Source organism: Suricata suricatta, chromosome 1 (genome assembly GCF_006229205.1).
Source record: "Suricata suricatta isolate VVHF042 chromosome 1, meerkat_22Aug2017_6uvM2_HiC, whole genome shotgun sequence".
In the NCBI taxonomy this organism is placed as follows: Eukaryota; Metazoa; Chordata; class Mammalia; order Carnivora; family Herpestidae; genus Suricata; species Suricata suricatta.
The window spans coordinates 193308914-193321518 of record NC_043700.1 but is presented as its reverse complement, the minus strand read 5'-3'; the positions used below and the strand labels follow the sequence as shown (position 1 = coordinate 193321518).

The window sequence follows — 12605 nt, the reverse complement described above, 5'->3', positions numbered from 1 at the left end:
TGCCTTCGGAGAGGCGGCGGATTGACGCCGTCTGGCCGGACGAGGAGAGGCCCGAGGAAAGGTTGCCCCCCCCACTCCTAGCATTGGGGCAGCCAGGGCTGCCGCGCCTCCGCGGGAGGGGCAAGGGGTCTTGGCGGGAGATTCGGGCGCGCGCGCGACGCGGGCGCTCCGGGTGGGGAGCGGGGAGGTGGCGGGTCTCTGATTGGTCGGCTTCGCGGGGGCGGTCTCTGCACTGGCGGGAAACGGGAACACGGAAGGGGAGGCTGCGCGGCCGGCCTCGCGTAGCTATCCCCGCTACGCAGAGCTCACTTCCGCCGCTTTCAGCGCCGCCTCTGGCTCCCTGGCTCTCTGACCATCCCCACCCCCACCCCCACCCCTCACGGGCCCTTCGTGACTCCCGGACCCGTGTGCTTGGAGGCCTCGCCCAGGACCCACGCCCCTGGGCCCCCGGAGTGTTCCCATGAGGACCCCTACATCTAGAGCGCCTGCAGGCTGACCCCAAGGGCCCTGGCCACCACCCCTTCCGCAAAACCGCAGGTCCAGAACTACTGGGCCCATGCCCGCGGGAGCCCTGGAAATGGGCTTCTGGAGACCCTGTCCTGCAACTGGAAAAACGGAGGGTAAGGTTCCTACAGTGGCTGCCTCCCTTCTCATTTTAAGCAAAAATGGGTACGCTGAAGTGGGCACAGTGCTTCTCCCCATTACCAGTTCGATCATCAAGAAAACAAAACATTCCATTTAAATCTGTTTTCAGACTATCGTTTTATTAAATACTGTATCGCTTAGCTACAATAAGTTTTCTTTATAAAACTAAGTAACGTTCTTTTGTAGTAAAAATAACTGACCCAGCCCTCCCTTGGCAGCACCTGAAACTGGGCTGAGGCTGGGCTTGCCCTCCCCTCTGATGGCCTGCCTTCCTTTGTGGAGTACCCTGGGAGTCCACAAAACTGAGCGACCTCCACTCCCAAATCCCTTGGGTTTCAGTGTGGCCTTGGGCAAGTCCCAACTAGCTGGGCCCATCACCCCTGCTTAAAACAGCCAGGCTTAGGAGGCTTAGGACTACGAATGTGAGGGCTCCAAGCAAGGACCCCCCTCTGGCAGCCACATCTGTCAGAGCTGGATCCTAAGGCCTGGGACTCCCCTCTCAATTGTGCCACCAGAAACTGGGAAGAGGCACATCCCTTTCTGACTCAAGAGGACCCTACAGAGCTGTGGCCAACCCTGTGCTGTGTCCCAGTGAGCTTGTTGCCTGGATGTAGGAAGTCACTGTGTGTGTCTTCAGCTCAGTGCCATCTCTGACCAGGAGTCTGAGGCTTCGCCTTTCCTTGGACTCCTGGGGGCAGCAGCAGGCATGGCGATGCGTGCCCCTCCAGGAGACAGGCAGCCCCACAAGCATGCAACTAAAGAAAAGGATTTGAGAGAAGCCAGCCCCTCACCCAGCCTCTAACAGGAAGCCCAGGAGCTCCCGGGCAGGGAGCAGGGCGGGTCCGCCCCTCCAGGAAGAGCCAGCAGGAAGCTCAGGCGGTGCTCTCACCCTGGAGCTGCACCCCAGGCCTCTTTCTGCACTGTCAGACGCTCCCCCAGATCATCAGAGCAGCCTGGCGGGGTTGGAGGGGACACACCACCACAGGGCCAGCAGCTAGCTTGGAGATGGGAGCCTGGAGGACGCACCACAACCAGTTCGGATAAGCCTGGGTCTGGTATGTAACTAAGAGGCAAGTGTGCGGCATAAAATTAAGGCAAGTGGTTCAGGGGAGCGCCACAGAGGCAGATCCCCGGTCCGCAGAAGATAGCTCAGGTGGCCTCAGAATGCTCTGGAAACAGGCCCCACGCCACACCGAGTTCTGTGTTCAGCACCTGTCCTACCTGGTGAAACAGAAAGCAAAGGAAGCAGAGGCACCGAAGCCCCAGCCCAGCACTGCCAGCAGCAGAAAACCTCCTTTTCAGACACAAAGCCTCCTCCTCCGTCACACAAGGAAAAAAACCGCTGGCTGACAACACCAACAGGGGCCTGGAGGCCTGGCTGCTCCTCACGGTGGCCGTGGGGTCCCCAAGGCCACTCTGACGCCCAGCCGGCTCAGCGCACAGGACACACATCCAGGATGCAGAAGCGAGCACGGCAGGTGGGGCAGGGCACGCGGCTGGCGAGCCAGGTGTCAGGGCGCTGCGGGTCCTGGCGGCTGGCGAACCACTTGCCCATGCAGGTGAGACACCACATGGGGCGGCAGTAGCACTGCTGGCACTCGCCCTCGTCCGCCTCCTGGCAGGTCTTCACCAGCTTCACGCTGGCACGCGTCTGCATGCAACCGATGCAGGCCTCCAGCTCCTGTGGGCGGGCCCAGGGGGTCACAGGGAGTGTGGCCGCCCCACACCCGGGGAGACTGGCCCCTGGGATTCCCCTGCCCACGCCCGGCACTCACCTGGCTGCTGGGGACCGAGTAGACTGGATTGACTTCCACCAGAGAAGCGAACGTCTCCAGGAACAGGTCACCCAGGCTCTGACGAATGACCACGTTGGCCGCACTGCGGATGGGTGCCCGGAGCTTCTCACACAGCTCGCCGTACTCCGTGGAGTTCAGCCTGCACGAGGTGGGGGCTGCTGGGCTGGGCCACCGAACCAATGCCCTTCTGCTGGGCAGGGCTCCATTCCTAATGGGGATGCCTCTAGGGTGACGGGGCGCCCACGACCTCATAGAACGTGGGGGCTCAGGCACAGCCCAGTTGCCAGATAGAGAACAGCCAGCAAAGACAGCCCTGAGGCCAGAGCCCACAAAACCACCACCCACCTGCCCCCAAGGACTGTAGGGAGGGGCAAAGAGGGAGAGAGAGTGGGGTGTTGCAGCTGAAACACGAAAACACCTGACCTTCAACAGGTTCAGGCCCAGAGTGGGTTCCTGGAGAGGGGCAGCAGACTGGCTGCAGCCTGAATGGGATGGGAAGACCCCAGCTTGGGCCCCAGAGCCAAGGCAGCCACCAAGCCTTGGTCCTGTGACCACCCCGAATGTCCCCAATGAGCTACCCCAAAGAGAGCTGCGGAAGGCAGCTCAGAGAACACGGAGAGGGCGGAAGCGGAGACTACCTGGGGCCGTGAGGGGGGAGGGGCCGTGAGGGGGAGGGGCCGTGAGGGGGCGGGGCCGTGAGGGGGGAGGGGCCTGCTGGAGTGGGGGCCGCAAGAGCCTGCTCCATCCATGATCACCTCCCAGAGGGGCCCTAGACTGGAGCCCAGGCGCTGGCTGCCTCCGGATGCACCAGCCTCACTTTCGCCCTGGCCACGGGCACACCTACCGGATGTCGAAGGCCTGCACGCCAGGGCTGGTGCTGGCCACGTGGATGGTAAGGAGCTGCACAGGCAGGTTGGAGTCTGGTGAGAGCTCGTGCTGCTGCGATTCTGTCACAGTCAGGTGCACATCCTGCTGCTGAGCCACATGCACACGGTATGTGGTCACCTTCATCACCCACGTGTCCGTCACAATCACACGAGCACCTGGTGCACCCGTGGCAAACTTGTCGATCCGCCGGAACTCCGTGTTGACGGAGGAGGCAACGGCCCACCACCCTGACTGTGGGAGGGCGTAGAGGGCCAGGGTGCGGGCCAGTGGGTGGCAGGCCCACCGATCCCAGGACCAGTAGTAGATCAGGGTGCAGGTGACGGTGGGCAGGGTCACCGCCAGCAGGAGGAAGAGCTGCCAGGCCTCCGGGGCCTGGCTAGGGGAGTAGAGCTGCTTCTCTGAAGCTGCAAAGCACATACCCACGTAGTACCCTGCAAAGGATGGGGAGGGTCTCAGCAGAAATCTGGACTCCCAGGCCAGTGTTCTCCCCCCATAGTGCCCACCAAGGGCCAGAGCACTGTCCCTGTACCTCCGGGGGGAGGGTCACTTCCCCTTAGACCCAGCCCCGGACCTGGCGCTCTGCCCTGGTCAGCTCCCATAGCCAAGCCATGGTACCAGGGCAGGGCTGCCTTACCTGCCTGCCTCCTGGTTGGCCTAGCTCAACCCTTGCCCATGACAACAGTACAATAAAAGAGAAAAAAACGTTTTTAATTTACACCTTAGTTTTGTATAAGTAATACACAATTACTAAAACAAACGAAAAAACTAAAAATGCAATAACAAATACAAGGATTTGGTGTCCCCCAAGGCAGAGCTGCACACTGGCCCTCCCAGGGGCGGGATCTTGGCCTCTCAACCCCACCCCTTCTTAGGAGGCAAATCAGAGTGTGGTCTATCCCAGAGCTCAGATGTCAAACAGTAAGCAAAGAATAATGGAACACCACACAAGAACTCGGGAGACATTCCAAGGCCACTGCCGGCCAGATCAGGGCTGATGTGCATCTCAACACAAACCAAGCAGCTAGTGAAGGCCTGCGAGGGCACGCTCCTCGCTGCTCCTCGCTGCTCCCCGCTCACCGTGCTCGCGCATCATCGCAAACTCAAGTTGCGACATTTAAGATAACTTATTAGGCAGAAATAGGTAATAACACATAGGAAGTTTCAACCCTTTTCAAACTAAGCTCATGAGAGAGATACTCCAGGCCTGGCCACAGGCTCCATCATCGCCTCCATGAGTCACTCAGCTCCCAAAGTTCTGGTTTCTCTGTCCATCTGCAGCATGATGACGGCCCAGCTCCTCACAGGGAATAGGAAAAATGCTGTTAAAGGGACTCCAGAAATCCAACCCACGACCCTCACTTGAGCCCGTGTTCTGAGCCGCACTTTCCTCATCTGAGGAACCAGCTAAGAGGCATCCCTGCCTCAAAGGGGCACTGGGGCCTCAGGCTGAGAAATCCATATAGTTAGCCTGACAGCAGGTGGAGAGACCAATTTGGTCATGGAGACCAGCCCCCTATCGTTTCCAGGAACAGGTCGCCCAGGCTCTGACGAATGACCTGAATGGGGCAGCAGCCACGGGAAACGAAGCCGACAGGACGGTCTCCATCCTGTCATGGGCTCCTCTCTGCTCACCTTCCGAATAAGGCAGGCAGCCCGCGATGCCTGGCCCCAGCCTGGCCCCCTCCAGGTGGCTCTCCAAACCGAGCCCAGACTGCTGCACCCCACCGGCAGCTAGAAACTCCGGAGTCCACAGAACCACGGACAGGGCCCCCTACCAGCCAGCCACCTGCCCTTCCAGACCGCTTCTGCTCTGTATCCTCCAGAAAAGCCACACACACACACACACACACACACACACACTTAGTAATCCCCTTTCCAGCCAATCCCCTGTCCAACCAGTTGGCAAACCAGCCTTGGAGACACCAGACAGACAGCATCTGGATCACCGCCCAGCCCAACCCCTGGGCACTGTGTTAGCATTCTGTCCCAGTCAAACCCGCGGGCGCACACACACAAATGCCTTCCCCAGCCCTCCGCACCTGTGACACCCCCGTGGGGTTACCCATTTCTGCCTCCTTTCTCACTTCCACCTTCCTGTTGGACTCAATTAACTCACAGCCTCACGGAATAGCTCACGACCTGCCCCGGCTGGGCGAAGCATCACCCGCTATGCTCTCCGCTAGTACTCTAAGCCTACGCCTCTGCCACCTGCAAGCGGCCAGCTGCTGCCAGCACTTTCCTCTCCACTCCTGGGAGCAACGGACGCGAGAGGCCCGGTTGAGAGCGCACGGGGGACCGGCCCAGAGCCGCGGCTCGCTCTCGGGATGAGCCGTTTCTCCCCAGCTCGGCGACCGGGGGTCCGCTCGCTCTCCCCGACTCTTCTCCATAGGGAGGTAATCGCGCGGCCCAGCCACCTCTGAGGTCCCGGAACTCGGCTGCGATCCCGAGGGGCCATTTCAGTCCAACAGGTCGGTGCCTTGCCCCGGGGACTCTCTGAGGGAGGGTCCGCCCTGCTCACCGAGCGGCAGCAGCGAGTGGCACAGCAGCGTGGCGGAAGTGCGGCGCAGGTGGTAGGGCACAAAGGCGGCGTCCTCACTGCCCAACCAGCCCGACAGCAGGTTCTGCACCGTGAGCCCGGCTGAGTGGAACTCGGTGGGTGTGAACACGAAGCACACGGCGAACACCAGGTAAGCCAGCGTGAAGGTGACCTCCGGGCTGTCCATCGCGCCGTCGCGACCGCCAGGAAGCTGTCAGGGAGAGGCCCGCAGCGGCCGACGGGAAACGGAGCCGACAGTTCGGAGCCGGTGGGCGCCGGCAGGTGTGCACCAGGCCGGTGCCGGGCGCGACGGGAGACGGTGTCTCTGCCCGCGGGGCATTCTGGGCCATGGGTCCCCGCCCACAGGTCGGCGTGGGGCGCTCTGGGAGACGTCATCTCGACGCGGGGCACCCCGGGGAATGGAGTCCCGCCACCAGATCTACCGCAGGGCACTCTGGGAAGTGGAGTTGCAGCGCTCCGAACTACAGAACCCGAAGTGGTGAGTCGCGAGGGTTTGGCTCCATTCCAAGACCCACCTTGTGGGTGGGGTTGCAGCTGGCCCCATTTTACAACTGGGGAAACTGCGGCCTGGGCCAATGGCCGTCAGGCTCTGGCCTTGCCGCGCAACCCAGTCGCGTCCGCCGCGGAACCCGAGATCCCCGGGCGACGGCGAGCCCCACAGTCACCTCCCGCCCGCCAGCAACCCTTCCCTTCCCCTCCGCAGGCACTGCGAGCCGCGATCCCGATGGCTTCCGGCGCCCAGTGTGCCCCGCCCCCGGAAGTGGAACCCCCGGCGCCCGTGCGTCCCGCCCCGGCCGCGCGCTGATTGGCCGTGCGTGCCAACCGTCAGTATTTGAATCGGCCGCGGGCGGACTGTGTTTCGGATTCGGCGCTTCCCGCTCCCTCGGCTTTGTATGGCCGCCGGCAGGTAGGCGGCGGCGGCGGCGGCGGGGTCCTGGGTTCGGGCTCCGTCCCCATCTCTTTCCCCCAGTCCTCGGGGGACTTCCCCCGACCCCCCGCGATAGCAGGGCTACGCCCGCCCTTGACGGGACCTCCTCCCTCTCCGGCTTCTCCGAAGGCTCCTGTGTCCGCTGTCCCCACGGCACCCCCTTCACCCTTGAGCGCAGCCCGCCGGCTTTCACGGCCACCGTTGCAGGAACACCTTCCTGCCGGGGTCCCTAGCAGCCCGCGTGTCCTATTGGACAGCGGGGCCGGCTGACTTCTTCCCTGCCTCCGGACACGCCTGGTGGGCTCCTACCTACTGGTTCCTCCCGTCTCTTTCGTCGTCCTCCAGGAAGTCCTTGTGTCAGGGTCCTTCGCCTCCTGGTCCTCTAGCCTCCCTTCCCCGCCACCTCGTGACCCCGTCCAGCCTCAAATACCACCTGTAGGCGTGCCTTGCAAATGTGCCCCTCCCACCCTTACTACTGGCTCGCTGCGTCGTGTCCGAGACTGGACTCCTAATCTCCAGCCTTTCCCGGCTCTGCGGGGCAGCTTCATGCTGCTTTCTCCACACCCCACCTGGGACCCATTGCTGACTTCAGCTGCAGCTGCCTCCGGCACTTGGGCTCCAGCCCTCCTGGTACTGCTGATTCTCCCCACCTGCTCAACGCACCAGCTCTGCCCCTGCTTCCTGCCACAGACTTCAGCTCCCAGGGCCATCAGCCTCTTCTCAATGGCCCCCATTGTCAGTGGAAGCCAAACCCGATGGACCCTCCAAGACCGTCTCCTACCTTCCTCAGGGCAGAGAATGCCAGAAAGGTGTCCTCTACGCCCTTCTCTTACGTACCCCACACCCATCCAGCTCCCTCCCTGTTTTCTCCAGTTCAGACCAAAAACCTAAGAGTAGTCCTTGACCTCTGTCTCTCTCCCGCTTCCAAATGCCTTGTGGGCCTGCTGGACAAGCCAGGGCCAATGTTTGACCCCTGACCATGTGCAGGAGCTTCTGATCCCACCCTTCCCTCCTGCCCTTCCCCCAACCTCCACACACACAGCCCCACCCCCACACCTCCAAGGCATCTTGTTACCCTGATCTCCACTCTTTCCAGCACCCCCCAGTACCAGCAGATAGCTGTGATGTTCCCTTGACTATGTCCTCTAGTGACTCCTGGGTTGGGAGTATCCTGCTAGTGACCATCATGGGGACTTCGGGAAGGTGGGCTAGAACTGTTCTAGGGCCTTCTGAGCCTCCGTGGAGGCCCCTGGTGTGTGCTTCTAGACTCCCAAGTCTCAGCGTAGAAGCCCCTTGACCCCCACCAAGTAATTCTATACCTTGCTGGGTGCTGCCTTGTCCCGCTCTTCCTCTTGCCTTGGCCCTGGTGTGCCCCCATGTCCCAGCCTGTGGCAGAAAGTAGCCGCAGCACCCCTCTGCTTTCCTGCTCTCTGCTGACTTGGCAGTCTGCTCAGCTGTGCCGCGGCAGACGCTGAGGGGAGACCTGACTTTCTAAGAGGCCCGCACACCTGTCTCCTGACTTTTACCCACAAAACCCAAGTTGTATTGAGAACCTGATTCTTCTTCTTTGCACTGCAGGCTGAAGGTCTTTCTAGCTCTTTGTCCTGGGAGGTGGCAGGTCCCCTGAAGCGGGACAAGGGCTGCCTGGCAGAAGACGTTTTGCCTGAGACCCACCTGTGCGGGAAGGGGACGCCATCCTTGCGGGGCCTGCTCGTCCGGACTACACAGCACTCACGCTGACGCCCACTGTCTGCTTTTCCAGAATGAGTCTGCAGATCTGCAACGATGAAAACGTCACTGGCAACAAAAGCACAGAAAACTGTGACTTCCTGTTTTCGCCACCAGAACCTCCCGGAAGACTATCTGTTCTTCGTCTGTCCCAGAAAGAAAATGTGCCACCGAAGAGCACAGTCAAAGCTATGAAAGTAAGCCCGTTTTGCCCGGGTCAGGTCTGCCGTGTGTCCCACATCAGGTCACCCTGGGACTCGCTTTCCTGGGGACTCCGGGTGGGCAGGGCAGGGCGCTGCCTGCAGAGTGGTGAAGACCTCAACTATTGAACAGACCCCCTCCTTCCCCAACAGGTGACTTTTCAGACTCCTCTGCGGGACCCCCAGACGCACCGGATCTTGAGTCCTAGCATGAGCAGCAAGCTCGAGGCCCCTTTTGTTCTGGGGGACGCTGTTGGGCTGGAAAACTCCCATCAAAACTGGGCCCAGAAAGAGAAGTGAGTGTCAGTGCTGCTTGGCATGCTGCTGTCCCGACCGTCTCTGGCAGGATTCTGTCTTGTGGTCTGTCCCGTCCGGTCGAGTGCCTCCTGGTTTCCTCTCTGAGCATGTGCACAGCACCCTTGCGTTGGAAGCCCTTTGTTAGTAGAAAAGGGGATGGTGAAATACTCAGCATGAGATTAAGTTTTTCAGTTTTGTGTCTGCTCCGTTCCTGTGCCTTTGCCAGCAAACTGGTCTGGGCTTTTGTTTCATGAAAAGTCTGATCACATCTTCAAGGAAGGACACTGTGCTTCTTTCTTTTCCCACCCCCACTGGTCTCCTCTCTGCTCGCGCGCCAGCATTGGGCACGCTCTGTGGGCAGAGTTCTCAACCTTGCTTTCTCTGCAGTGAACACCCTGAGCCTCCTGTGTCCTGTCCCTGACTTTGTAGCTGGTGGTCCCCACCTGAACAGGGAAGATAGGCTAGCACAGAAAACCTTAAATGTGACTGTTTGTCTATGTCTCTCAGAAACGTGTGTGACCTAGTTGGCCCGCCAGCATTGACTTAGGAGGGTGTACTTGAGAAAGTTAATCCCAAGAAGCGGATTGACTGAATATTCTTTTTTTCCTGTCTTTAGCTGATGTTTTTTTACAGACTAAAATATAACTTAAAAACTAACAGGTTCCTTAGTGCTAACTAAGTTTGTTTTATAAAAAGCCAACAGCTCACCAAGGAAGTTGACACCAAAATGACCAATGGAATTGTCCAGGAACCAACAGTGGCCAATGCCAACCTGCCTCCAGGGGATGTGGGACCAGTCTCTGAAGATAGGCCGCATCCCAGTGGGTCCATCTCCACCCCCTGGGCCAGCCAGGAGCCCTCAGGCCCTCCTCAGGGGCCAGAAAGTCTTGAAAATCAAGTGGCATCTCTAGAACAAACATCTGGGAGCTCTGAGCAAGCCTCGGAGGAAAATGCTCGTTCTTGTTTCCTAGAGAAAAATACTGCGTCCACCTCCGAGATCCCAGGAGCCCCTTCCCGGATGGCTCTCCGGGACAGCACGGAAGGCCCTCGGGGGGCTGCCGGAGAAAGCTCCAGCCAGGTGCCTGCTTCCTCAGCCAGGCCTACATCGCCCCCTACTACTCACCCCAGAGCAGCATGTGGAGAAGAGCCCCTCAAAGACCTGCCTGGTGAGGCCCCCGCCGGTCCTGAGGCCACGTCTGGTCCCGGGAACACCGTCCTGGGCAGCCCCCTGAACACTGGAGGGGCCCCATCCCCAAGTCCTCAGAAGGAAGAAGCTGACGGCCACCAGGCCACCTCTTGGAGGAGCGGGCCCATGGGGCTAGGATTTGATTGGTGTGACAATGCCGCCAGCGGAAAGAAGCCAGGGAAGGGACCTGGCCTTACCCCTCCCTCTAGGACACCAGAGTCAAGGCAGGAAAAGACACCCGAGGAGGTGGGGGAGGGGCCTGTTCCCCTACCCCGGGGGTCTTACAACCTGGATTGGAGCAAGCTGGATGACCCAAACTTTAACCCGTTTCAAAGTGGAGGAGGGACCCAGCCTCCAGAGTACCCTCAGAGCAGGCCCGCAGGGCCTGTGACCAAGGAGCCACCTGCCAGTCTGGAGGCCACAGGACACTGCCCCCTGAGCCAGTGAGTACTTGGTGGTGGTGGCGGGGTGGCTGGTCACTCAGTGCACACACCAGAGGACCCCAGGCCAGAACTGCCACTTACACCTTCCGGGGGGCTCACGGCCACTGTAGACGGCTGGTGAGAGACCACAGAGCAAAGTATGCAACGGTGCCCTGGTCCATCTTTTCTGCGGGGGTGCGGGCAATTCTTGTGCCTCTTTTTCTTATTTTTTTGAATTTAGAGAACGTGTGCAAGCAGAGGAGAGGGGCAGAGAGAGGGAACGCGAAAATTTTAAGCAGGTGTCACGCTCAGAGCAGAGCCCGGTGGAAACCAAGAGTCAGAGGCTCAGCTGACAGACCCAGCTGGGCTCTTTTTTTTTTTTCCCCCTTGAAGTCTTATGCTTTCTTAAGCACATTATCTATAACAACCCTGGAAACTTAGAAATATTTCCAGCAAATTCTGGCTACTTCCAAAGCCAGTGGAGCGGCCGTCCTCGCTTGGCATTGTGTTTTGGGCTGTTGCGCTCCCTGGGGACGGCTGCTGAGTGGCCACCAAGTGCTGGGCCCCGAGAGACGCTTAGCCGGTCTGGCGTCCGCACTTGGACGCGCAGCTGGTGGGCTCTGGGGGCTGCTCCTCGCGCATGCGCACCCTGCCTGCCCGCCCGGCATTGGAACTGCGCCGCGAGGGGCTCCTGGCCCTGGCGCCCACTTCCCCTCCCTCCAGCGTGTTTTGCCAGTTGCCTCGTGAAAAAGGACAAATGAAGCCCTGGGGTTTGGGTTTTGGTTAAAACAGCCTCAGAGCTCCCTGCCCAAGTGCCCTCTGAGGCAGGCTGGGCTGCAGGTCTCACCCCTGCGCCTCGCTGGCAGAGGGACCAGGGAGCAGGCCTGCTGACCCTGTCTCTTCAGGCAGGTGCCTTCGGCCTCGGGGGATGACGCACTGGTGGCACAGACCGTGGCAGGGCCCCCTGGCTCAGCGGGCGAGGTAGGGCCGCATGCACATGCGTGTGCTGTCATGTTTGTGTGGGGGCCGCGTGGACACAGTGCCGCACCTAGCCCCCCGCCCCCGCCGAGACTGGGCGACACCGGGGTCCCCCACTGAACCTTCCTGCTTGCAGGAGGGAGCTGCGGGCCGTGCCGCTGCGTCAGTGCCGCCCCCTCCTCCGCCCGGGCCGGAGCCCCCCTCGGACCTGGATGAGGAGCACTTCCGAGACCCAGCTGAGGGTATGTAAGTGGTCCCCAGTCTGCTGCTCTGTCTGTGCCCTGGCAGTGGCTCCGGGAGGCTCTGTCCCCGGGCCTACCGGGCTTTAGGAGATGCACAGCGAGGGTTCAGGCTGAGCGGAAGGCAGCTGTTCTTGGGGCCCGGTCGGTCGTAAACTTAAAGGACTTCCGGGAACAGGAGGGGGGGGCTCTGTGCCCATTCGCGGGGTTGCAGAGGTGCTGTGGGAACGGAGCACTGGGCTGACGGACAGGACTCTGCGACCTTCCATGCGGGTGGGACCGGGTTGCCGTAACAGATGTGAGACCACCTGATGGGGTCTCCATTTCGGTGGCGTGACTTCCAGTGGAGGGAAGACTGGCAGTGGCATGTAGAGTTGGACATGGCGGCATAAGCAATGGTCCTCGCCAGACAGGGGCCCAGGACCCACGGACGGGCTTGGCGAGGGCAAGCCTGCATCCCCACAGGGACCCGGAGCCCTGGGACTCGGGGCCTTGCGTCTGGTTTCTTTCACTGAGCGTGATGTTCTCAAGGTTCCAGGTTGTGGGGTCAGCGCGCCCTTCCCACGGCTGAGATCAATCCACCGTGCACGTGGCCCACGCTTCGTACCCCTCAGCAGGGGTGGGCATCAGGCGGCCTGCTGCGACGGCCGAGTGCGGGTGTCTGTGGACCGGGAAGGGGTCCCGGCCCCGGGGTCGCTGTCTGCGAAGCTGCGGGAGCCCCCCCCCCCCCCCCCCCCCCCC

General features: G+C 60.9%; 2 protein-coding genes across 9 annotated transcripts in view; one reads left to right on the top strand and one right to left on the bottom strand.

Annotated features, from left to right (window-relative positions):
- Positions 1 to 743: 743 nt before the first annotated feature.
- Positions 744 to 9099, bottom strand: TMEM129 (transmembrane protein 129). Of its 6 annotated transcripts, none has more exons than XM_029949609.1 (4): positions 8935 to 9099; positions 8489 to 8611; positions 3286 to 3760; positions 744 to 2649 (listed from the first exon to the last, which is right to left on the bottom strand). In XM_029949609.1, exons 2-4 carry the CDS (start codon positions 8508 to 8510, stop codon positions 2157 to 2159), a joined length of 990 nt encoding a protein of 329 aa, XP_029805469.1. In that variant the 5' UTR covers positions 8511 to 8611; positions 8935 to 9099; the 3' UTR covers positions 744 to 2156. The 6 variants fall into 6 exon arrangements, with proteins under 6 accessions (XP_029805469.1, XP_029805459.1, XP_029805437.1 ...); XM_029949599.1 differs by having other exon boundaries at positions 8489 to 8591; XM_029949577.1 differs by lacking the exons at positions 8489 to 8611; positions 8935 to 9099 and adding an exon at positions 5848 to 7817 and having other exon boundaries at positions 744 to 2326; positions 2421 to 2649.
- TACC3 (transforming acidic coiled-coil containing protein 3) overlaps positions 6688 to 12605 on the top strand; it is an 11163-nt gene continuing 5245 nt past the window's right edge. Inside the window, exons 1-6 of one of the 3 annotated variants that reach the window (XM_029949541.1) lie at positions 6688 to 6793; positions 8577 to 8739; positions 8896 to 9038; positions 9736 to 10668; positions 11553 to 11628; positions 11762 to 11867. In XM_029949541.1, the coding sequence (XP_029805401.1) occupies positions 6780 to 6793; positions 8577 to 8739; positions 8896 to 9038; positions 9736 to 10668; positions 11553 to 11628; positions 11762 to 11867 (1435 nt within the window). In that variant the 5' untranslated portion in view covers positions 6688 to 6779. Of the gene's footprint in view, positions 6794 to 8576; positions 8740 to 8763; positions 9039 to 9735; positions 10669 to 11552; positions 11629 to 11761; positions 11868 to 12605 lie in introns of those variants that run through there. The other 2 variants (XM_029949551.1, XM_029949558.1) reach the window with 2 other exon arrangements.